This window comes from Hyaena hyaena, unplaced genomic scaffold (assembly GCF_003009895.1).
Source record: "Hyaena hyaena isolate Hyena2069 unplaced genomic scaffold, ASM300989v1 scaffold_0, whole genome shotgun sequence".
NCBI classification, from domain to species: Eukaryota; Metazoa; Chordata; class Mammalia; order Carnivora; family Hyaenidae; genus Hyaena; species Hyaena hyaena.
Window position 1 is genome coordinate 1,467,263 of NW_024080632.1, and position 23,901 is coordinate 1,491,163.

General features: G+C 51.9%; 1 protein-coding gene across 1 annotated transcript; it reads right to left on the reverse strand.

The window, feature by feature from the left end:
* Window positions 1–1,868: 1,868 nt before the first annotated feature.
* On the reverse strand, window positions 1,869–20,854 carry LOC120242503 (BRI3 binding protein). Its single transcript, XM_039248325.1, has 3 exons — window positions 20,587–20,854; window positions 12,284–12,386; window positions 1,869–2,668 (listed from the first exon to the last, which is right to left on the reverse strand). Exons 1-3 carry the CDS (start codon window positions 20,797–20,799, stop codon window positions 2,247–2,249), a joined length of 738 nt encoding a protein of 245 aa, XP_039104256.1. The 5' UTR covers window positions 20,800–20,854; the 3' UTR covers window positions 1,869–2,246.
* Between the last annotated feature and the right edge of the window lie 3,047 nt (window positions 20,855–23,901).

Consider the following 23,901-nt stretch of genomic DNA (forward strand, 5'->3'; position numbering starts at 1 on the left):
AAAACTATGTGCCCAAAGCAGAAGTCAAATGTATGCATGAAAAATCCCGAGTTGTTCAGATCTAACATCTGCGCTTTCCACCAGAATTCCAAATAATGTTCGGCCCTGAAGTGACGCTTCTTTTCAACCGAGGCTCTTTCGTTAGGAACGAGGCCATCCTTCATCGGAGTGCATGGATTCCAACGGCGCCATCTGCTTGCTGCTCACGCCCCGACGCGCCGGTGCCCAGCTGCGTGCGCCTCCCTGGATCTACCAGAAGTGAAAATGGTTTTCCTGTTGATCCCAACACAGCACGGTGCCCTTCAGGGTCCTCGGGGGAACAGAGTGGATAGCCCATCCGGACCAGTGATGGTCCAGGACTTACGAGCTTTGTGCAGAGAACGCCACGTCCGCCCTGGCCAACGGGGACGAAGCAATGCTTTAGTATCACAACGTGTCCCACACATGAGAGCCAAATGCACAGAAGGAAGGAAGGCAAGGACGGCGTCCCCGGGGGGTATTTTTTAATACCTTGTGCTAAAATAGATTCGCCTCCAAGCATCTAACTGGCAGGGCTTCAATTCAGAAGCCACGGGCTCCCCAAATGCCCCCCAAGAAACGTTTGCCCGGGTGGACCCCGGAGAACAGACATGCGTTTCAGGAAGTGAACTGAATGCAGCAAAGTTTGGGTCCCGTTATGTGCACCTTAAAAACAGGGGTTTCATGAACATTCTAAAAAACACCCGCTCCAGGTTTCCGGACACTTGCAACCAGAAATAAAAACTTCACGGAAACACCACACGGGACTTAGCAGAAGATGAGTGTTTCTCCGGAATGATGTGTGGACCACAGGGTCTTGGTTCTACCTGATCTGAAGTGTTGGGGGGGGGGTCTCTGCAAATCTGCATACAGGGGCTCTGTGGGGGCTGCCGGGGCACGTAGGTGGGCAGAAGGATTATGGTGGCTGGGACTTCCTTTCCTTGTTAACGTGTTTCTTGGTGCTTACCTACAGGCCTGGGGGGGGGGGCCTCCACTGGGGCGCGTGCATCGACCCTTGATCCAGCCTCGAAAGGCGCCCCCATCGAGGACCGCCACCGCTGTCCACCCGGGGTGTCCCTCTCTGCCCCAAGGCGCCACCTAAAATGAGGGCGCTGCAGACCTCAGACAGAAAGCACCTAACGCACGGATTGTAGAAATTTCAGAAGAATTCGGATCTTCTCCCAGGGTGTTTATTGCTGCGTATCGCTCCTGAGAATGGCTTACAGGCAGCAGGAGACTTGAACATGTTATTAGCTGCTATCGTTTGTTTTAATTCCGAGGTCCAGAGTAGACCCACACCAGAACGACACAAATAAACACCCTTGAGAGTGAACCTTTTTCTCTACAGATCTCGCGGGCAAACGGTGACACTGGGCAGCAGCCAGACAGCGAGAGCTTTGGTGCTCAGCCAGGGCAACAAACCCCAAAGAGATTTCTTTGTCTCGTCCTTGAATTTTCTTTACAAAACGTGGAGGTAAAATACATCAAAGTTTAGAAAGGGAAAAAACAAACCAACCAACCATCTTGGGTTTTCTATGAATAACGATCTCTTCCTCCATTTAGAAAATATAATTGACGGGGGCCCGGCCAGGGTCACGAGGACCCAGAAGATGTCTAGTTTCGTCCCGGACCCCGGCCGCCCACATCCAGAAACAACGACCTCCATCGGCTATGTCACCACCAACCAAAAACGACATAAAATGAAGTTCACGGTTTTGGAATACGAAAACAACGCACCGAGACCTCACCCACTGAGCCCTGCGCCGCGACGGCAAACAGCAGCGTTGGGACTTTTCATCTAAAACGTCCAATTAGCCTAGTCTTCCCCTCGATGTGAAGTTCTATTAAACTTGACTTTGATCTGCCTTTATTAAAAAACCTTACAAAAGATGTAGTAGTTCAGGGCTTGAAAAAATTAACTTTATGCACTATGCACAGATAAACTCTTCCTGTACAGCTAATATGGTTATATCCTTTGTTTTAAAAAATATGTTCCCCCCACTAATGACGCTCGGCGGGCGGTTCTACGCACGGGACCCCGTCACTCCCCCGGGAGCGCGTCCGCAGGGGCGACACGTGGCCGGAAACACCCTCGGCAAGCGCCGCTGCCCTCGCTCCGGAATGTTTTATTACGACTGCTTGGCGCTGGCTGCTCCGGCTCTTTTCCGCCGCCTCCTCCTCTGCTTGCCGAGGCGGGGCGCGGGGGGGCCCGGCCGGCCGGCTGGTTGTCACTTGCCGTTGGCGCGCTCGAGGCTCTCCAGCACTTTGTTGAGGCGGATGTTGAGCAGTCTGACCTGGCTCTCCAGGTGCTCCAGCTTCTCCTCCACGCCGGGGCCGCCGGGGCCGCCGCGCCAGCAGGGGCCCATGGGCCCGGTCATGAAGTAGACGGCCACCACGAAGCACAGGGGCAGCACGGCGCCCTCCGGCTCGCCCTCGTGCTTGTGCAGCACGTACACGCACGACATGGAGAACAGGACGACCCGCGCGATCCAGAAGAAGCGGCCGAACAGCACGTGCAGGAGGCTGGAGGTGACGCCCAGGGCCAGCGACAGGAACCAGTACGCCAGGAGCACGACGCCCACCAGCAGGAGCGCGCGGGCCGGGCTGCCGGCCACCGCGGCCGGGCTGAAGTGCTGCGGCAGGCTCGACACTGCGGGACAGAAAACAGGGGCAGCGGCGGTCAGCGGGGCTTCTCTGCGGGGGGGGGGGGGGCAGCTCACTTGAAGGCCCTGGGGGAGCTGGGGCCCCTCAGAGACCACCTGCCGTACCCGGAGTTGCTTTTTTTTTTTTTTTTTTAATTTTTTAATGTTTTATTTATTTCTAGGAGAGAGAGAGACAGGGTGAGCAGGGCAGGGTCAGAGAGAGAGGGAGACACTGACTCTGAAACAGGCTCCAGGCTCTGAGCTGGCAGCACAGAGCCCGACGCGGGGCTCGAACCCATGAACCGCGAGATCATGACCTGAGCCGAAGTCGGACGCCCAACCGAGTCACCCAGGCGCCCCGATATTGAGCACCTTTTTATGTAACTGTTGGCCGTTTGCTTTTTGGGGGGTTTGTACATGTTTATTTATTTTGAGAGAGAGAGCATGCACACACGAGCAGGGAGGGGCATAAAGAGGAAAGAGAGGATCCCAAGCCGCCTTCACTCTGTCAGTACAAAGCCCAACGTGGGGCTCGATCTCAAGAACCGTGAGACCGTAATCTGAGCTGAAATCAAGAGGAGGACCTGAACCGACTGAGCCACCTGGGAGCCCCATTAACTATTGGCCATCTCCATATCTTCTTTGGAAAAATGTCTGATGGGTCCTTTGTTTATATTTTAATCAGACTGTGGGTTTCTTGCTATTGAGTGTAGGAGTTCTTTATATATTTTGGTTATTAACCCCTTATCAGACATATGGTTTACAAATTATACTTTTCATTTTTTTTTTAAATGTTTTATTTATTTCTAGGACAGAGAGAGAGAGACAGCATGAGCAGGGGAGGGTCAGAGAGAGAGGGAGTCACAGACTCTGAAACAGGCTCCAGGCTCTGGGCTGGCAGTCAGCACAGAGCCCGACGCGGGGCTCGAACCCACGAACCGCGAGATCATGACCTAAGCGAAAGTCGGACGCTTAACCGACTAAGCCACCCAGGCGCCCCTTTGCCTTTTTTTTTTTTAATGTTTTTNCAGTCAGCACAGAGCCCGACGCGGGGCCCGAACCCACGAACTGTGAGATCATGACCTAAGCGAAAGTCGGACGCTTAACCGACTAAGCCACCCAGGCGCCCCAATACTTTTCATTTTTTAATGGTTTCTTCTGCTGTGCAGAAGTTTCTTGGTTTGATATTGTACTACTTATTTTTGTTTTTCGTGTCAGATCCAGAAAATCACTGCCAAGACTGATATCAAAGAACTTTATGGAGTTTCATGGTTTCTGGCCTTACATTTAAGTCTTTCACACATCTTGAATTAATTTTTGTGAGGGGCCTAGTTTCATTCTCTTACACGTGAACATCCAATTTTCCCAGCACCATCTATTGAAGTGATGGTCTTTTCTCCATGGGGTATTCTTGGCTCCCTTGTCAAATTCTAGTTAACCACATATCATGGGTTTATTTCTAGGCTCTCAATTCTCTTCCATTGGTCTGCGTGTCTGTTTTATGCTGGCACTATACTGTTTTGGTTACTATTTTGATTACTATGGCCTTATCATACAACTTGAAATCAGGAAGTGTGGTGTTGTTTCTCTGGATTCCTTTGGCTAGTCGGGGTCTTTTGCAATTCCATATAAATTTTAGGATTTTTTTTTCCTGCGTCTGTAAAAAACACCCATTGGAATCTTGGTCGGAACTGCATTGAATCTGTAGATGGCTTTGGGTAAACAACAGACATTTTAACATTAATTCTTCCAGTGGGATAATTTTCCACTTATTTGTGCTGTCTCCAATTCCTTTCATCGATGTCTTACAATTTATCTTTCACCTCCTTGATTAAGGTTATTCCTAAGTATTTTATTGCTTTTGATGCTATTGAAAATGGGATCATTTTATTTTTTTCAGATAAATTCATTGCTAGTGTATAAAAATACTGCTGATTTTTGTATGTTTTTTTTAATTTTTTTTTTAATGTTTTATTTATTTCTAGGAGAGAGAGACAGCGTGAGCAGGGGAGGGTCAGAGAGAGAGGGAGATACAGACTCTGAAACAGGCTCCAGGCTCTGAGTTGGCAGTCAGCACAGAGCCCGACGCGGGGCTCGAACCCACGAACCGTGAGATCATGACCTAAGCGAAAGTCGGACGCTTAACCGACTAAGCCACCCAGGCGCCCCTGATTTTTGTATGTTAATTTTTCACCCTGCAACTTTACTGAATTCATTGCTCGGATCTAAAAGTTTTTGGGGGGAGTCTCTAGGATTTTCTAAGGATAAAAATCCTGTCATCTGCAAATAGATAATTTTACTTCTTTTCCAATTCTGATGGCTCTCATGTTTTAAGAATAAACATTCTTCTCAAAGTCACAACACCATGGGGCCCTGGGTGGCTCTATCAGTTAAGCAACCAACATCAGCTCAGGTCATGACCTCACAGTCTGTGGGTTCGAGCCCCGCGTCAGGCTCTGTGCTGATAGCTCAGAGCCTGGAGCCTGCTTCAGATTCTGTGTCTTTCTCTCTCTCTGCCCCTCCCCCGCTCATACTCTGTGTCTCAAAAATGAATAAATGTTAAAAAAAAAACAATGAATTTCATTATGATTCTGTACTTAGATATACCTCATACTTTCAGGCTAATTTTTCTTAAACATTTTCTTTTTTAGAATAGTCTTGTTTTCAGAGGGATTTTAGGTTCATAGAAAAATTAAGCAGAAGATATAAATTATTTTATTTTTATTTATTTATTTTAGAGAGAGAGATCATGTGTGTGCAGGTAGGGGGTGGAGGGGCAGAGGGAGAGGGAGAATATTAAGCAAGCTCCATGCTCAGCCTGGAGCCTGACTTACGGTTTGATCCCACGACGCTGGAATCATGACCTGAGCCAAATTCAAGAGTTGGACCCTCAACCAACTGAGCCACTCAGGTGCCTCGATATAATTAACTTTTAAACACTGTTATTATTAATTTGTTTAGAAATAAGAAAGAACCCAGGGAGGTGAGTGGGGGGATGGGCTACATAGGTCTTCAGGAGGGTACTGGTTATAATAAGCACTAGGTGTTTTAAGTGATGAATCACTAAATTCTACTCCTGAAACCAATATTACATACTATATGTTAACAAACTAGAATTTTAAAAAATTTGGAAAAAAAATAACAACAGACCCATTTACGGGCTCACACAAATAATATATTTTTCGTGAATAATAACTGCTTTCCAAAACAAAACCTAAAATCCCCACGATGAACACAGCACAGCGGTTTTTCGTTTTTACAACTCTTCGCTTTGTTTTTTTTTTTTTTTTTTAATAGCTGGGCTGTTAGGAGAGAGTTGGATCCTCAGATCTGGTTTCAAATTCACAGAAACAGAATGCCAGCCATAAACGTGGGCCACGAATGTAATTTAAATATTTCTAGGGGCGCCTGGCTGGCTCAGTACATAGACTAAGTGACTCTTGATCTTAGGGCTGAGAGTTTGAGCCCTGGGTGGGGTGTAGAGATTACTTTAAAATAAAATCTTCATTTCATTTTATTTTTAAAGTTTACTTATTCATTTTGACAGAGAGAGAGAGAGAGAGAGAGAGAGAGAGAGCACGCGTGAGCACAAGTCAGGGAGGGTCCGAGAGAAGGAGAGACAGACTCCACACCACCGGCACAGAGCTGCCCCATGTGGGGCTTGAACTCACAAACAGCAAGATCATAACCAGAGCCAGAGTCAGACGCTTAACTGACTGAGCCACCCAGGTGCCCCTAAAATACTTATTTTAAATAAATTAATGAATAAATGAGTGAATAAACAAATAAATATCTGTAGTAGCCACATTATAAGGGCAAAAAAGAAATAGGCAAAATTAACATTAAGATATTTAGCCCAACGGGGGTGCCTGGGTGGCTCAGGCGGTTAAGCGTCCGACTCTTGATTTCGGCTCAGGTCACGATCTCGCGGTTCGTGACTCTGAGCCCCGGCCTTGCGCTCTCTGCTGTCAGTGAGGAGCCTGCTTGGGATTCTCTCTCTCCCTCTCTCTCTGCCCCTCCCACTTGTATGTGCACTTGGCTGATCTCTCTCTCAAAATAAATGAATAAACTTAAAAAAAAAGGATATTTAGCTCAATATACTCAACATATTATCAACGTGGAATTGATACATTGAAGCATCCCTTGAATGTGCTGGAGAAGGGAGAACCTCACAGTTCCCCTGAGGGACCTCAGGAACCCCTCCAGGGTTCCTCAGCGCATACTTTGAGAACCACTGGACTCGCCTATATATGTCTGAAGCCACATGCCAGGTGTTACCATCAGGTTATCAAGGGGCTGAGTTAGGTGACTGGTGAGGATGAGGACCCTCAGTGGGGGTGGATCTCAGACTGGGGCAGAGAATGTGAACGCAGGCACAATGACCTTACTAAAACCCACACTGCCATCCAGCAAGGGTGGTAAGAAGCAGCCTGCCTCTCTGGAGGCCCTCAAAATCCCAGCTAGAACATGAGCAACTGGACATGTGCTGCCTGTGTCCGCGTCCTGGAGCTGCCACAGCAAAGTACCACAGGCCAAGCGGCTTAGACAACAGGAACACACATATTCTCACGCAGTGTGAGGTCAGGCCTCTCCCCCGCCTCTGGGGTGTGTGAGCGATGCCTGGCCTTCCTGACTCGTGGAAGCACCCCCCCCATCTCCGCCTTCACCTTCATGTGGCCTGCTCCCCGTGGTCACTGGGCCCGAGCTCCCCTCCCTGCAAGGTCACCAGTCATACTGGACAAGGGGCCCACCCCCACTCAGAGCCGGGGAAGATGGGCTCTGTGCGCAGCCAGACACAGAGGGCCCCCAGCATGAGGAATCCAGACTGAGGGGGCGCATGAGTGCGCGACGAATGACTTTTCGGAGCGGAGCCCCTTTGTAAGCCGAGGGGTGTTCGCAAGTCACTTACAGCGGGCCGGGCGCTGTTCTGATGGCTCTGCACAAATTGTCATCTGGTAGCGTTTGACACATAGCGTTTTCCACGCGGGGACTCAGGCACCCGGCGTGACTTGCTCTGCGTCCCACAGCGAGGCAGGGAGTCTGGTCTCCAGAGCCACCAGCCTCTGTGCTATCCTGACGCATCTCACCCCGCGCGTGTGTGGGAAGTGGCTTCCGAGGCTTCACAGAGAGTAGACAGCTTGATGAAGGTACGAGGCTTTAAGTCCATCCTTCCAGCTCCTTCCCAGAAGAGTGACTTCAGCCACCGGGCCTGGAGCAGGCTAAAGCCACCGTGTCCATTATGGGAGCCATCGGCCACGTGTGACCACTGAGCGCTTGAAACGTGGCAGGTCTGAACCGAGATGCGCTGCGCCAAATACAGGCTGGATTACAAAGGCATAATTCCTGGGGTGCCTGGGTGGCTCAGTGAGCTAAGCGTCCGACTTCGGCTCAGGTCATGATCTCACGGTTCGTGGGTTTGAGCCCCGCATCGGGCTCTGTGCTGACAGCTCAGAGCCTGGAGCCTGCTTCAGATTCTGTGTCTCCCTCTCTCTCTGACCCTCCCCTGCTCACGCTGCCCCTCTCTCTCTCTCAGAAATAAATAAAACATTAAAAAAAAATTTTAAAAAACAAAACAAAATGCTTAATTCCCCCCATAATGTCAAGATGCCTCACGAATAATTCCACACATTTATCACAAGTTGAGATGATAATATTTTGAATCTACTGGGTTAACTAAAATACCTTATTAAGTTAGTAAATTAGTCGTCAGTTTCTTTTTGCCTTTTTTAATGTGCCAACTAGAACATGTAACATCGTCTGGCATTCTCCTTCTACTGGACGGCTGTGGCTAAGGAGGCCCCACTTTAACCGGTACCCCGAGAAATCCTGGAGACAGAAACTAGAGGGCTGTGCTCGTGGAAAGCCTTTGCACCAGAACATCCAACGTTGGAATACTGTTTCCCGGAACGCCTTATGCGCACTTGCACTTCTCAGCAGAAGATGCAGATCCCAAAGGCCTTTGGACGCCTTGAAGTTTATGCGCCAAATACGAGGGGAAAACAGGACGTAGAAGTTCTTTCGCCTCCGGGATGTGCTGGCTGCCCTTGCCACGAACGCAAGCATGAGGGGCCTGTGCGGAGTGACTCTATTCTGACCCCGTCCCGGGCAATCGGAGGCCGTCTCCACCGCAGCTTTCCTCTCCAAGCCACATGCAACTTTCTGCAATCAGGTTTGCCTCTCCAGGGCTCGTCGTTGGTCAGGGATGGAAATACCGAGAGCTTAACAGTCAGGGCAGGAGGGGACCACAGATTCCGAGCAGGATTGCACGCAGTTGCCGTATCTGCGTTATGTGTTGGCTCAGCCCGACTCCCAGGAGGGGCCCTCGGAGGTCCCTGGAGGCTGCAGGTGGCACACGGCGTCCTCTCAAAGGGCCAGGCTGCTGCCTTGGATCCCCCGCCTGAGTGGGGAGGTGCCCTGAGTTGGCCTGAGGCCTCTTACAAGTTGAACCTGGTGACTCAAGGCTGAGGACAGGCTCCCGGTGACTGAGGGGGACCATCGCAGGCGTGAACCGGGGAACCCCACCTCCGGGGCCGGTCTCCAGTCTGTAAGGTGGGAGTGTCAAGGGCGGCTGGGGAGGTTCCAGGAGACTCTGCATGTGCTAAGGCTGCACTGCTTTCCCACAGCTGCTGTAACAAATGACCGGATGTGGGGGCCTAACGCACTGACTGGGAATGTATCGTCGGGCCAGCTGGGGGCCACAATTCCGAAATCAAGGTGTGGGCAGGGCCGTGCTCCCTGAGCGCTCAGTGGGGGTCCCTCTGCTCTTCCAGCCCCTGGGGGCTCCGGGCATCCTTGTCTCGTGGCCACGTCCCTCCAGCCTGTGCCTCCATATCCATAGGGCCATCTCCTCTCTGTCTCTGCGTCCAAACTGCCTTCCTCTTACAAGGACACCAGACATTGGATTTCGGACCCACCCTAATCCAGGATGACCCCATCTGAACTTGATCATATCTGCAAAGACTCTATTCTCAAATAAGGTCACATCCACAGGTATTGGAGGTTTTGGATACTTTGGGGGGGACGCAAGGGAACTCCCACCAGCAGTGAAGCAGTGAGGCCAAGAGTCTTCCAACTTTGGAGCCGAGATTCCAGAAGGGAGATGGGCAATAAACACACACACACACACACACACACACACACACACACACACACGCTATGGAACATTACAGCTGACAAGGGATTATGGGTGTGAGGAAAGGGTCCCTGTACACGGGATAGTCAGGATGGACTCCCTGGAGGAGGTGTCATATACCAGAGACCCAAGGATGAGAAAGATCTGAGCAGGCAAAGGGCAGCTGAGGGCAGGGAACACCTAAAGGAAACAAACGTGTGTCCAAGAACAGGATGGAGTCCAGGGGCTGGGGGGGAGGGGGGAGGTCTGATCCTTAGAGCAGACGGTCCCCGTGGGAGCCCTGTGTCGATGCCAAGAGCGACCAAAGTCACAGGGTAGTTTTAAGGTGAGTGACTTGATCTAATGCTTTTTTTTTTTTTTTTGTTCACTCTATGCGACAAAAGAAGTAATGAACATTAAAATCGCCCCTGGCCCACAGGGCCCGTGAGGGACCGCGGAGTCGGGAAGAGGGCAGGGACGGGCTGGCGCAGCAGGCCCGAGTCCGTCTCCAGGAAGAGGTGTCGGGAAGGATTAACACAGCCCTCGGCTGGCATGTGGGGACCTGGACTTCCGGAGTGTGACACGGTGAGTTGTAACACGTATACATTTGGCCTTCGTCCCCGTTCCTGGCAGAGTGCCTACAACCTTTGGGTTTTCTGTGGGACGAGAGCAAAAATGGGGTCTCGATAATTCCTAACAGGGTCCTTTCCGCCACACCCAAGGCTGTGTTGACGCGGTGACTTCTGGACAGGCCCTGAGGATGGGTGCTGGGAGCGAGGAGAAGCCACCCCAAGGAGAAGGTTGGGATTTCCATCCCATCCCCTGACCTCCAGGGACAGGCCAGCGGCTGGAGGCTGAGTCAGTCACCAATGGCCAATGACTCAATCGATCGTGCCCGTGTGATGGATCGTGCGATGGGGCCTCCACAAAAATTCGACAGGGGCTTCCCAGCTGGGGGGCTCAGGGAACGTCAAAGCTCCGTGTGCCTTCCTGCAGAACTCACCTGGCCATTGCCTCCCTCTGGCCGTTCCTGAGTTCTATCCTGCATAAGCTGCCCGGCTAGTAAGTCCGTGGTTTTCTGGGGTTCTAGGAGCCGCTCGGGCAAATTAATCAAACCCAAGGAGCAGGAACCTCCGATCAGGACAGTGGCTCGGTCAGAAGCACAGGTGGGCTTGCGGCTGATGCCTGAAGATGGAGGGGCAGCCCCGCGGGGTGAGCCCTGACCCTGAGGGCTCCCTCTGACCCCACCTCCAGGTAGACGGGCTCAGAATTCAGTTAAATTCGCAGGACGCCTGGTCAGTGTCCACGGAGACTTGAGTTATTTGCTCAGTGGGGTGGAAAAAACACACGTATCGGAGGGGCCTTCCCTCCATTCCCTGATAAGGGGGGGGCTCTCTGTGCCTGAACGATTTGCACAAACACTGTGGTTTAGGCCGCACACCTGCTTTCCCGCGGGGCGTCGGTGCCAGGCAGAAGCTGCCTGCGTGACCAGCTGCTGAGAAACACCCTGGGCGCGGAGTGTCTAACAGTCCTGGCTGGTGGACGACGACGTCACACGCGTCACCACAAATTGCTGCTGGTGGAATCAGGGCGTCCTAGGGGCTCCCACCGCCTGTGCCCTCTTGCAGAGGGTACTCTGTGTCCTTGCTCCGGAATACATCACAGCCCCGAGCGCGACAATGACGCCGAGTCCTGAGTCCCCCTAATGACTCACCGAACCAGGGGGTGGTCTTGGGGACCTCGGCACAGGCGGCTGCAGACTTCCTGGCAGAAGAGGGGGCAGCCTGGACCAGGGCCATGGTCTTGAATTCAACCGTTCCAGTGGCCAGCTCCTGATTGGGCGCGGAGCAGCGAGTCCCACGGTGGCCCCGATCAGCAGCGACCTGGGGGCCACACGCGGCTCCTCCGGCTCTGGGAGCGCGTCGAGCTCCGTATGAAACCTCTTTGTGCCTGAATAACTGTGGGAGTTTGTGATGGGCCCCGACACCCCGGAGGCCCCACGTCCGGTCTTCGCAGTTTGCCTGGGGGCCGACAAGTCAGCCCTACCCACAGGTACCTTATCTTAAGCAGCATCTGTGAATCTCGGTTTGGATCACGCATTTCTTTATGTGACTATCATAATAATAAATGTTCACTTGCAGGGCGCCTGGGGGGCTCAGTCGGTTAAGCATCCGACTCTTGATTTCAGCTCAAGTCATGTTCTCACGGTTCGTGAGTTCAAGCCCCACCTTGGGCTCTGTGCTGACAGTGCAGAGCCTGCTTGGGATTCTCTCCCTCTCTCCCTCTCTCTCTGGCCCTCCCCCGCTCACACTGTCTCTGTCTCTCTGAAAATAAATTAACAAACTTTGAAAACATTTTTTTAAATGTTCATTTGTATCCTCACTGCCCCTCCTCCAAGGGGTCCCCTGTCCGACCCCTTGTGGGTACCGTGTCCACACTTTGAGAACCACTAGAATAAAACAGCACCTCAAATGAATGCCTGCCCCCTCCCTCCGTCCCCACTGCCACGTACCGTCAAGTCCAAACACGTCCAAGAGATCCGTCCAAACTTTCCACAGCGTTTCAACGAACATGTCCACCCCCAGCACGAACCTTTCGGTCAGCCTGGTCAGGAACTGCGGAAACAAGAGACGGGTCACCACCGCCGACCGGGACAGCGCCCCCCGTCTCCTGGTCCGGCCGGGCCCGCTGCCTCACGCTGGGTGGGAAAGCAGAGCCGGCCAGTGGCGACAGACACAGCAGGGGTGGCCCAGCAGCCGGGGCGCAGCAGGAGCTCGGCAGGCCGGGGGGCTGGGGGAAATCCGGTCAAGCCTCCCCCTCCACAGGCCGAGTGGGAGACGGGAGGTGCCTGCAGAGCTGACCCGCGCCACACCATTTCTCCTAGGGCCCTCCTGCTCACGTCAAGCTCAAGGTCTCCTACTTTTCTCTGCCTGATTTCTTATTTTTATTTATTTATTTGTTTGTTTGTTTTTTAATGTTTATTTTTGAGAGAGAGAGGCAGAGGGAGTGAGAGGGAGAATGAGGGGGGAGGGGCAGAGAGAGAGGGGGACACAGAATCTGAAACAGGCTCCAGGCTCCAAGCTGTCAGCACAGAGCCCGACACGGGGCTCGAACCCACGAACCGCGAGATCATGACCTAAGCGAAAGTCGGACGCTTAACCGACTAAGCCACCCAGGCGCCCCATGGAAACAGCTGCTTGGAAGGAAGGGACACCAGCGCTCACATTGCTGAACCTCTCTGTGCCTCAGTTTTGTCAGCTGTCAAGTGGGGCAAAGACAGGATTGGACGTTGGGACTAGGAGAGGCCTCCGTGTGGGGCCGGCGCACCCGGAGCCCAGGCGGCGGGACTGCTCCTGCCACGGCGCCGACTCACTCGGGTCTCCAGGTAGGTGCTTGGGGACCAACCAGCCTTGGAACATTGTCACGCCCCAACATGACTGGTGTCACCCTGGGGAGACGACAGGCCTGTCCTGAAAACCGGGCTGGGCGGGACGGGTGGAGGGCAGAGGAGGGCCGGCCAGGCACCGGGCCAACTCGCTCCCGGCCTGGGGCCGGCGCTGTCGCTTTGGCTACTGTCTCAGCGAAGGTCACGCGGGAGCCCTGCGGGGGGTGAACCGTGTGCCCCCGAATCTCCTAGCCGAAACCCTGATCCCTAGGACCTCGGGGCGTGGCTGGGATTAACGAGGCATCTTCAGAGAGATGGGAAACGTAGGACGGGGTCACCAAGCTGAGCCCTAACCCAACGGGACCCGCGTCCTTATAAGAGGAGGCGATCGGGACGCAGACACGCACAGGCGAGGACACAGGGAGAAGACAGCTGTCTGTACACCCTGGAGAGGCGCCATGGTCTCGGTGTTCTAGTAAATTCCTACTGTTGGGGCTGCGCTGCTAGGGCAGCCCCAGCCCCTAATGGGGGGTCACAGCACAGCCTAGAGCCTGGACGGCTTCTCCCACCACTGGCGGGCGGACACACCCCCAGCCAAATGTGACCGTGGACCTGCCTCCAGTGCAACGTCCACCTTCACGGCCACCGAGGCTGCTGGGGACATAAAGGGCAGCGGGGGGGGGGGGGCGCGCCTGGGGGGCTCTGTGGGCCGATCTGACCCTTGATCACGGCTCAGGTCATGGTCTCACGGTCCAGGAGACGGAGCCCCGAGTCAGGCTCTGCGCAGACAGCACGGAGCCCGCTTGGAATTCTGTCTCCCCGTCTCTCTCTGCCCCTCCCTCCCCCTCAAAATAAATAAATGAGCTTTAAAAAGGATGGCAGGAAAGTGGTAAACGGAAGCAGTGGCGAGTGGGTCCGGGGTCCATTACAGGATTCTCCCTTTGAACCTGCTGGACGACGTTGGGGATGAAAAATTAAAACAAGGGAGATTCAGGTGAAGGAACTCGGAGGCCTCAGCTGTCACTGAGGGAGGGACAAAATGACTCAAGCCTGGATTTCATTATCCCCAGAGAGGCCGGGACGTCCATCTCCCGAGGGTGTCCTGGGTCCGTCCCAATCCTCCCGCGCCCCCCTCACCCCCTGGCTCGTGCAAACCGGCTCCAAGGAAAATCAGCGACTGCGTCCTGATGAGCGGGTCAGAGAAGGGGCGGGGTTTCCGCAGTTTGAGTTTGCCCAAGCATGCGAAGAACACGCCAAAGCCAAAGACTGCACGAACAGGGGACACGGGAACGTTCGCCCAGGTCCCCGGGGGAGGCACCTCCAGCGCGTCCCGCTGTGTCACCAGTGCGGGGACACACGACCCCTGCAGCAGAATTCTTTCCAGGTACGGACGTGCGCCCCACTCTAACTGCAAGGAAACAGGCAGAACATACACACCGCGGGACATTTCACGACATGGCTGGTCTGGGGGCGCCTGGCTGGCTTGCTCGGTGGAGTGGGGGCTCTTGATCTGGGGTTGTGAGTTTGAGTCCCATGTTGGGGGTAGAGATTAGTTAAAAATAAAATCTTTAAAACAGAAAGAAGGGAAGGAAAGGAGGGAGAGAGACAGAGACAGAGAGAGAGAGGAAGGAAGGAAGGAAGGAAGGAAGGAAGGAAAGAAGGAAGGAGGAAGGAAGGAAGGGAGAGAAGAAAGGAAGGAAGGAAGGAAGGAAGGAAGGAAGGAAGGAAGGAAGGAAGGAAGGAAGGAAGGAAGGAAGGAAGAAAACGAACTGGTGAGATACCAGTGAGATATCACAGTGGCATCAAAACCACAGTGAGATACCATTTCAGCCTCACCCCAATGGCTTTAATCAAAAAGACAATGATGGGCGCCTGCGGGAGCTCAGTGGGTTAAGCATCTGACTCCTGATTTCTGTTTAGGTCATGATCTCATGGCTCATGAGATTGAGCCCCGCATTGGGCTCTGTTCAGCACAGAGCCTGTTCGGGATTCTCTCTCTCTGCCTCCCCCCTGCTCTCTTTCTCTCTCTCTCTCAAAAATAAATAATGGGCGCCTGCGTGGCTCAGTCTGTTAAGCGTCCAACTTTGGCTCAGGTTATGATCTCCCTGTTTATGAGTTCAAGCCCGGTGTTGGGCTCTGTGCCGACAGCTGGGAGCCTGAAGCCTGCTTCGGATTCTGTCTCCCTCTCTCTGCCCTCCCTCCCTTGCTCATTCTGTCTCTCTCACTTTAAAAAATAAATACTAAAAAATAAATACTAAAATTTTTTGAATAAATAAACATTTTTTTAAAAGTCCAGAATAGGGCAAGTCTAGGGAGACAGAGCACATTAGGGGCTGTCTCCGGACAGGGACGGGGGATGAGGGCCTCAGGAGGCTCTAAAATGGGCTGTGGTAAGGGCCATGCAGCTCTCTGAATCTACTCAAAACTACTGAACTTTCAATAAAGCTGTTACCAAAACAAGAAAAACAAAGGCAATTGGTGCGCGCTATTCAAAAGCGTCAATGTCAGGAAGGCACTCCACACCCACACCCAAAAAGTGAGGGGACTTCGATAGACTAGAGGACACTAAAGAGACATCAAAACCAAATACAGTGAGCCATGTCCAATAAAGTGTTAGATTTTTTTTTAAAGCTATAAAGGCAACATGAATATAGACTGTACACGACAGCTTTTACCGTACTGAATGTAATCTGGTGTGGGGGGTACTGTGGTTCTGTAGGAGAAAGTATCGTGATGTTTGCAACTTAGTTTTTTTTATGTTTATTTATTTATTTTGAGAGAGAAGGCCTGCCCATTCGAGCAGGGGAGGGGCAGAGAGAGGCTCTGACCTGGGGCTCAATCTCACAAACCACAAACCGTGAGATCATCAAGAGCCGGAATCAAGAGCCGGATGTTTAACTGACTGAGCCCCCCCGGGCACCCCTGCGACTTACTTTCAAATGGCTCTGTGAAAAGACCAGTGTGTCTGTGTGTCTGCGCGTGTGTGCGTGGTGTGTATAAAGAAAAAGAGAGAAACCGATTTGGGGAAAATGTGGGTTCAGTGGGGGGTTTCTAGCTGTTCCTCGTTCTGGTCTTTTAACTGTTCTGTACTCCCAAAATTTTCATAATAAAAACAGGAAACATTTGGATCGTGGTGGTGTTTTCACAGGTGTGTATACACGCATCGAAATTTGTCAACTTGTACATTTTTGGACATTTTTATCCCACTGTAAGTACACGCTGTCTATTGAGGTGTGACATGAGTCACACCTCCCTAAAGCCACTAGGACGGGCTGGGAATAAAAGGCTGGAAAGTGTCAGAGTTATTTTGCTCAAAAAACTTGCTGGCAAACAGCGAAAAATGCCAGAGTCTCAGAAAATCAAAAACAAAAGACCAAGAGCTCAATAGACGGGCGCCTGAGTGGCTCCGTCAGTTAAGCGTCCGACTTTGGCTCAAGTCATGATCTCACGGTTCGTGGGTTCGAACCCTGCACGGGCTCTGTGCTGACAGCTCAGAGCCTGGAGCCTGCTTCAGATTCTGTGTCTCCCTCTGACCCTCCCCTGCTCTCTCTCTCTCAGAAATAAATAAAACATTTTAAAAAAAGAAAAAGAAAGAAAAACAGAAAACCCACGAAGGGGCAGGATGTGTACGGATGCTCAGAATACCCGCCTATTCTAGGAAGGAAAATGGGAGATGGGGTCAGAGGTGGCAAGCAGATTTACTTATTTTTTTTTTCTTTTGAACTATTTGAAATGGCGTTGCACGTAACTACGGCCTTATTAAAAAAACAAAACAAAACATTAAGCTTCTTAAAAAAACAACTAAGAAACAAAGGAGTAATAAAAACGGCAGCTCTCGGGGCGCCTGGGTGGCTTAGTCGGTTAAGCGTCCAACTTTCACTTAGGTCATGATCTCGCGGTTCGTGGGTTCGGGCCCCGCGTCGGGCTCTGTGCTGACTGCCAGCTCGGAGCCTGGAGCCTGTTTCAGAGTCTGTGTCTCCCTCTCTCTCTGACCCTCCCCTGCTCACGCTGTCTCTCTCTCTCTCCTAGAAATAAATAAAAATATTAAAAAAAAAAAAAAAAAAAAAAACGGCAGTTCTCAGCTTAGCATCCAGACGTTCTCACTACGTGGGCCCAGCTGTAGCTGTTCCCTGTGCTCCCCTAGATCCACACCCCAGTGCAGCCACCTGTGACCCCGACCCCAACTTTGCCTCAGCCCTTCCCTTCCCTGCCAACCCATCTTCCCAGACCCAACTCACACCCCTTCCTCCACCCCCCTGCCCAATGCCTCCAGGCAGGGCACCAGATCCCTTTCTCCCGGCTCTCCACGGGCCTTTCTGGCATCACCATTGATGATGCGGTTTTGTTAAAACCTAGGTCCTGCGTGACAGAGCTATCTCCATCTCCCTCTGTCCCTTGTTCACTCTGCTACAGCCCTACTACGAACTGTCTCTGACCCTCACATGCCAAACCTGTTTCTACCACAGGGCCTTTGCGCACGCTGCTCCCATTGCCTGGGATGCTCTGTCCCTCCAGCTCCCTCTCTTTCAGCTCACTTCCTTGGCCACTCTATTCCAGATCATTTCCAATGCTGCGGAGGTTACAAGTGTGGGCACTCGCAGTCCCCTCCCGCTGATTCGTGGAACCGGGGGCAAGAGATTCAACCTTTCCATCGCCTTACTTTCCTCATCCGTAAAACAGGGCTGAGAACAGAGCCTCTCTCTTAGAACAGCTAAGACACACTATCATTCTGACTTATCTATGGCCTGTCCCATGAAAGGTCCTTGAGAGAGGATGCTTTGTCTGGCTTTGTCACATAGCAGGCGCGTAAGAAATTTTTGAAAATTGTTGGGGCGCCTGGGTGGCTCAGACGGTTAAGCGTCAGACTTTGGCTCAGGTCATGATCTCACGGTTTGTGGGTTCGAGCCCCATGTCAGGCTCTGTGCTGACAGCCATTTCAGAGCCTGGAGCTGCTTCAGATTCTGTATCTCCCTCTCTCTCTGACCCTCCCCTGCTCACCCTGTCTCTCTCTCTCTCTCTCAGAAATAAATAAAACATTAAAGAAAAAAATTTTTGAAAATCGTTGTAAAATACACATAGCATAAAATTAACCTGTTGAACCATCTTAAAGTGTACGATTCACTGGCACATGGTACTTTCACCTGCTGTGCAACGTCACCTCTACCTAATTCCAGAACATTTTCTGCCCTGAAAAGAAAGAAACTCCTGATCAATGAAACAGTCTCTCTCCATCCGCACCCCCTCCCCCCCTTAGCAACCACGCATCTACTTTCAGTCTCTATGGATTTGCTTGTTCTGGACCATTTCATACAAATACACTCATATAACAGGTGGCCTTTTGTGTCTGGCTTCTTTTATCTGTTTTCAAGTTTTCTCCGTGTATAATCTCTCAGTGTGTCCTTCCTTTTCATGGCTAGATAATATTCCATGCGTGGACAGGCCCCAGTTTCTTCATTCACCAGTGGACAGACATTTGGGTTGTTTCCACCCTTTGGCTAACGTGAAAATCACTCCTGTGAACATTCACGTACAAGCCACTTAATCATTTTTAATTGAATGAATGAGTTTATCACGCTCCTACCAGACAAATCCTTTTCTTCCAGAAATACCTTCTACCACGTACTAAACACTTAATCACGACCTGGTATCATACAACCTAATCGCATTCGGCCCTCCGATGTCTCCTCTGGAGCGGAGATCGGGGGAGAGGTCAAGTCAACTGGCCCAGGATCCAAAGCTAGTAACTCCAATCCATGTGTGTTGGACAGCAATGCCCAGACCCCAACCCAGAACACCGCGGGTTTACTTTAGCCAAGGCCTAGCGTAGACTATGGGGTGTTTCTGTAAACACCCTCAAACCTCACAAGCCCCCAAGCCAGTCTGGCAGCATAGATTGGGGGGGGGGCCAGGAAGAGTCACGAGGCAGAAAGACCCCGAAACCACTCTGCCCGGGGTTTCATTCCCGGCTCTGCCAACTCAGTTTGACTTAGAGCCACTCGCGTCACCCCTCTGTGCCTCAGTTTCCCTATCTGTAAAATGAAAACACCCACAGTACCCACTCATAGGGTTTTTCTGAGACTTAATTGAGTGACTCTATCTATGAAAGCACGTAGCACATTATAAGCAAGTAACAAATGTGTATTGGCTCTATGGAAGGCACAAACCTCGGTCACACCAGAAAAGAGCTGTGATCTCGATCCAAGAATAGCAATCTGATTTGGGTTTTAATGTCTTGTTTTGTTTTGTCTTGTTTTTTCCCTTCCATCGCAAGCACCAGAAAACTTTTTTTTTCTTTTTTTTTTTTAACCCTTAAAGTCCTTCCAGCAGCACTAAACCAGTGGATTTGTGCCTCCGCCGAAACATAACTGAACAAAAGGATGTAGTTGATACAGATTCAGTCAGCACTCTGGGCCAGGAAAGCACCATAATTACAGGAAGCATTCATCATTACCACCTCATAATGCAGAGGATATATTATTATTATCCCATTTTAAAGGATAAAGAAACTGAGGCTCAAAGAAATGAAGCCACATGTGGTGCAGAGCCAACCCGCTCCTGACGTGGTAGAGCCAGAACTTGAGGTCCCGAACCCCAGGGCCAGCCTGGAGCAAAGAAATTAACAGGAGGAGGAGCAGGGGCTGTGCTCAGGGAACCACGTTATCACATCCAACTGTCTCTCACTCGCTTCCCCTTTCTCGCCGGGTGAAGCCTGTGCCACCGGCTCCAGGGGGCAGAGCAGGGTGCGGCCCCGGTTCCCGCCTTCCTTCTGAGGGCTCAACACACAGGCGCCTGCGGGCTTATACTAAAGGCTCCAAAGTGAAAAAGGCTCCAAGCCAAGGGGCGGCACCCAGTAGGTGCTCAGGAGGGCTGCTGGGCCAAAGCAACAGAGACTGAGTTACTCCCCTTCTTTTCATCTAAAGTTAAAAAAAGAAAAAGAAAAAAAATCTCTTCGCGGTGGAAGGAGGAGGCCTAGGGTGCTCAGGGGAAGTGGGTCGGTGCGAGGCTAGCAGGAAGGCGGGGGGGGGGGGGCTGGGGAGAGGGCAGGGGCCCCCCTCCCCCCGGGCGGCCGGCGCGGCGCCTGGCTCATAGTAGGTGCTCATTCAAACGCGCTGAATGAATGAATGAGAGGCGCGGCCGGCGTCCGCCCAGCCCAGGGGCCGCCCGGGCCGCGCCGCGCCGGCGGGCAAGGTCCAAGGAGAAATGCGGCGCCGAGCGGAGGGCGCCCGAGGCCCCGCGCGCCGCCACCGGCCGCCGGCCCCGACCCCGGCCGCGCGTGGGGGGCCGCAGGCCGCGGAGGCCCCGGGTCGCAGGCCGGCCGCCCCCCTCCCCGCCGCCCGGCGGCCCCGGAGGCCGCGCCCGGCCCAGGCCGGCGCCGGGGGCCAGGTGCGCGGCCCGGGCAAGGTGACCGCAGGCCGGGGCCCGGCGCCCACCTTCTGCGCGGCGCGCACGTTGTCCTCGCCGAACAGGCTGCTGACGCTCTGCGAGAAGGTGTGGACCGTGCGGCGGTAGCTGTTCTTCTCGGGGCCGCCGCGGCCCCGCGCCCCCTGCGCGCCCGGGGCCAGGAGGCCGAGCAGCAGCAGCAGCAGCGGCAGCAGCAGGGGCCCGGCCCGGGCCCTGGGCCCGCCCGAGGCGCGCGCGCCCATGCTGGGGACGGCGGGGTGCGGGGGGCGACGCGGGGCCGAGGGCCGCTCCGGGGACGCCGCGCCTCCGGCGGGGACCGCGCTCCGTCCGCCGCCGCCGCCGCCGCCGCTGTCGCAGCGCCACCCGCCCCGCCCCGCGCGCAAGGCCCCGCCCACGCCTCGCCCCGCCCCCGGCCGCGGGGGGCCGGCACGCGACCCCGCCCCCGGCCGCGGGGGGCCCGCCAACGACCCTGCCCGCGACCCCGCGAGCGGCCGCCGCGGCCTGCAGGCGCCTCGCCTCCCCGCCCCCACTGAGCTGGAGGTGGCTGAAGGCGGGGGTGGAGGCGGTTGACCTTTGAAAAAAACGGTAATTGTTATTTTTAACTTTTCTGTAAAAAGGAGGCTGTGCTGGTAAAACTTGCGATGGCCTCAGCCAGGATGATGACTGCCATTGATTGGAAAACCAGACACATGCATGTCCCTGAGTGTACACTGATCCCCAGTCCGTGGCCACCGTTGGCGCCGGCGAGGGCACCGGCTCACCCAGCCGTTCATTCGTCCTGAAATTCTGAATTAAAGGGAGAGCGTCGGGCATTCCTCCTGCCCTTCCTGACCAACCGTATTTCAGCATCACAAAGCAGGGGAGGAGGGAAAGGTCTCTGAAGAGAAGTCCAGCTGGTAAATGAGGAGGGAGTGAAAGAGTCATTTTTGCACCCCTCAGTGAAATGATGGATCCAAGCCATGGCCATCAGGGGACTGAAACCGAGAGGTGAACTTGAAAATGGAGGGGCCACGTCGTCCTGACCTGGTCGCATCAAACCCTAGAAGCAGGAAGTAGGTCCCTGCCCTACCTGGGTTGGATTCTCACCAAAACACGTTGAATCTAACCGATCTGGTCTCTACAGCTAACCAGCAATTTACAGGAAGTGTGGGGCACGGAGGAGAAAATGAGAAGAAGCGGAGGCCATCGGTCAAATCCAGAATGTGGAGCATTCTACAGGGCAAACGACGCAGCTTCCTCAATAAAATGGTATACGATGTGACGGAGGATTTTTTATTTTAAAACACCCATAAGCCATAATAACCAAATGCAGTACAAGGGCCTAAAGCAAATGGTTTCCAACCATTTTTTTGAGATAACCAGGAAAACAAAACCTTTGCCAATCGAGTGAAACATTGTGTTCTATTTTTGAACTTACACTTCTTTGGATTCTTGGTGAAGCTTTCATGTATTTAGTGGCCATATATTTTAAGTTCTTATTTTTTAAGAAAACTTTTACTGAAATAGAGCATACACACAGAAAAATACCCATATCATAAGGTGCTTCTTTATGAGTTTAAACAACACATGGGGCTCCTGGGTGGCTCAGTCAGCTAAGTGTCTGACTTCAGCTCAGGTCATGGTCTGACTTCAGCTCAGGTCATGATCTCACAGTTCGGAGGCTAGAGCCCCACGTCGGGGTCTGTGCTGACAGCCAGCTCAGAGCCTGGAGGCTGTCTTTGGATTCTGTATCTCCCTTTCTCTCTGACCCTCCCCTGTTCACGCTGTCTCTGTCTTTCTCTCAAAAATAAATAAAACATTTTAAAATGTTAAAAAAAACAACACATGAGGTAACCGGTACCCACATGGAGAAATGGAACATCACCAGCTTCCTGGGGGAACTCACTATTTTCCCTCCAGAATTTAGGGACTTAATTTTGCCTGTTTTTGAACTTTATGTATATGGGATCACACAGTATGCTCTTTTATAATTGGTCTTCCAACCTATTTATGAGAGTCACGTTGTATACATGTCTTGTGGGTTTTTTTTTTTCCAGTTTATTTTGAGAGAGGGGGAGAGAGAGAGGCAGACAGAAGAGAGACAAAATCCCAAGGAGGCTCTGCACTGTCAGCACGGAGCTAGATGCGGGGCTCAAACCCACAAACCCCAAGACCATGACTTGGGCTGAAGTCAAGAGTCAGATGCTTAACAGACTGAGCCACCCAGGCTCCCCTATGTCTTTTTCTTCTTGTTTTATACAACATTATATTTTTCTGGAGATAATACTTCGGTATATAAAGAAACTATAAGAGAAGTTACTATTACATACTTAATTTTAACACGGACACATCTTACTTAAACATATTTAAAGGAAAAAATGCAGATCACTTTCATTGTAAGCAATAAAACCCATGAAGCTAGAGGTTTTATATGCTAATTATTCTCTCTCCTCTCCGCAATGCAATATATAATGTTATCAAGTTCATACATACACCAAATCCTCTCATGTACCACCTGTGTGTCTGTAGGGATGTATTTGCTTTTGAATTTGGGGGGAAGGAGGAAGCTTATACAATCATGCTCTTCATTTATTCATTCATTGATTATTACATTCAGGAACTACTTATTGCTTACCTACTCTGCAGCCAGATCTTGTTCTAGGTTCCTTTCTAAAATTCTAAAGTAAGGGGTTCCTGGGTGGCTCAGTCCGCTAAGCCCACGACTCTCAATCCCTGTTGAGATTCAGTTCCTGAATTTGGACTCACAGTTGGTGAGTTTGGCCCTCGCTGGACTCTGCACTGACAGCGTGGAGCCTGCTTAGGATTTTCTCTCTCTACCTCTCTCTCTACCCCTCTCTTGTTCGAGCATACACTCTGTCTCAAATAAACATTAAACACAATTCTAAAATAAGTCCTAATGCCTTCACCTGTTTTTCGTAATGTTATTTAAATGTCTGTCCTTAATGCATTCATGCTTTTAACACAAAAAATGCACTGTTCTACACGCAAAATAATCACAGGATTCAGAAAATACATTCTTTCCCAGTGCGCTACACACAATGATATGGTAATGAGAGTTTAAAGACGCCTAAGAGATGTTTTCTTCTTTTAGTTCTTCTGTCCCTATAATGGAAATATTTCGTCCCTTTTTACTACATAATTTAATTATGTTTCTTACAGGAATAACAGAAACTGCAAAGAGCAAAAAAAAGAAGTAGTTTGCGATGGGGGCAGGTTATATTTGAAAAGGTGACAACACAGTCCTACTCCCAAGTAGCCAAGTTAGTATTAGCAGATAATCCAGATTTAGAGACTCAGCCTACACCTCTTGCGAACAGGCCCAAGTTTAAATTCATGCCTCCCAG

Bases quoted from the DNA above. Each gene is read 5' to 3' on its own strand.
- LOC120242503 (XM_039248325.1), bottom strand. From the start codon at position 20,799: ATGGGCGCGCGCGCCTCGGGCGGGCCCAGGGCCCGGGCCGGGCCCCTG. The intron at 12,387-20,586 runs GTGGGCGCCGGG...TTGTTTCCGCAG, and splicing joins ACGTGCGCGCCGCGCAGAAG to TTCCTGACCAGGCTGACCGA. The intron at 2,669-12,283 runs GTACGTGGCAGT...TCTGTCCCGCAG, and splicing joins GGACGTGTTTGGACTTGACG to TGTCGAGCCTGCCGCAGCAC.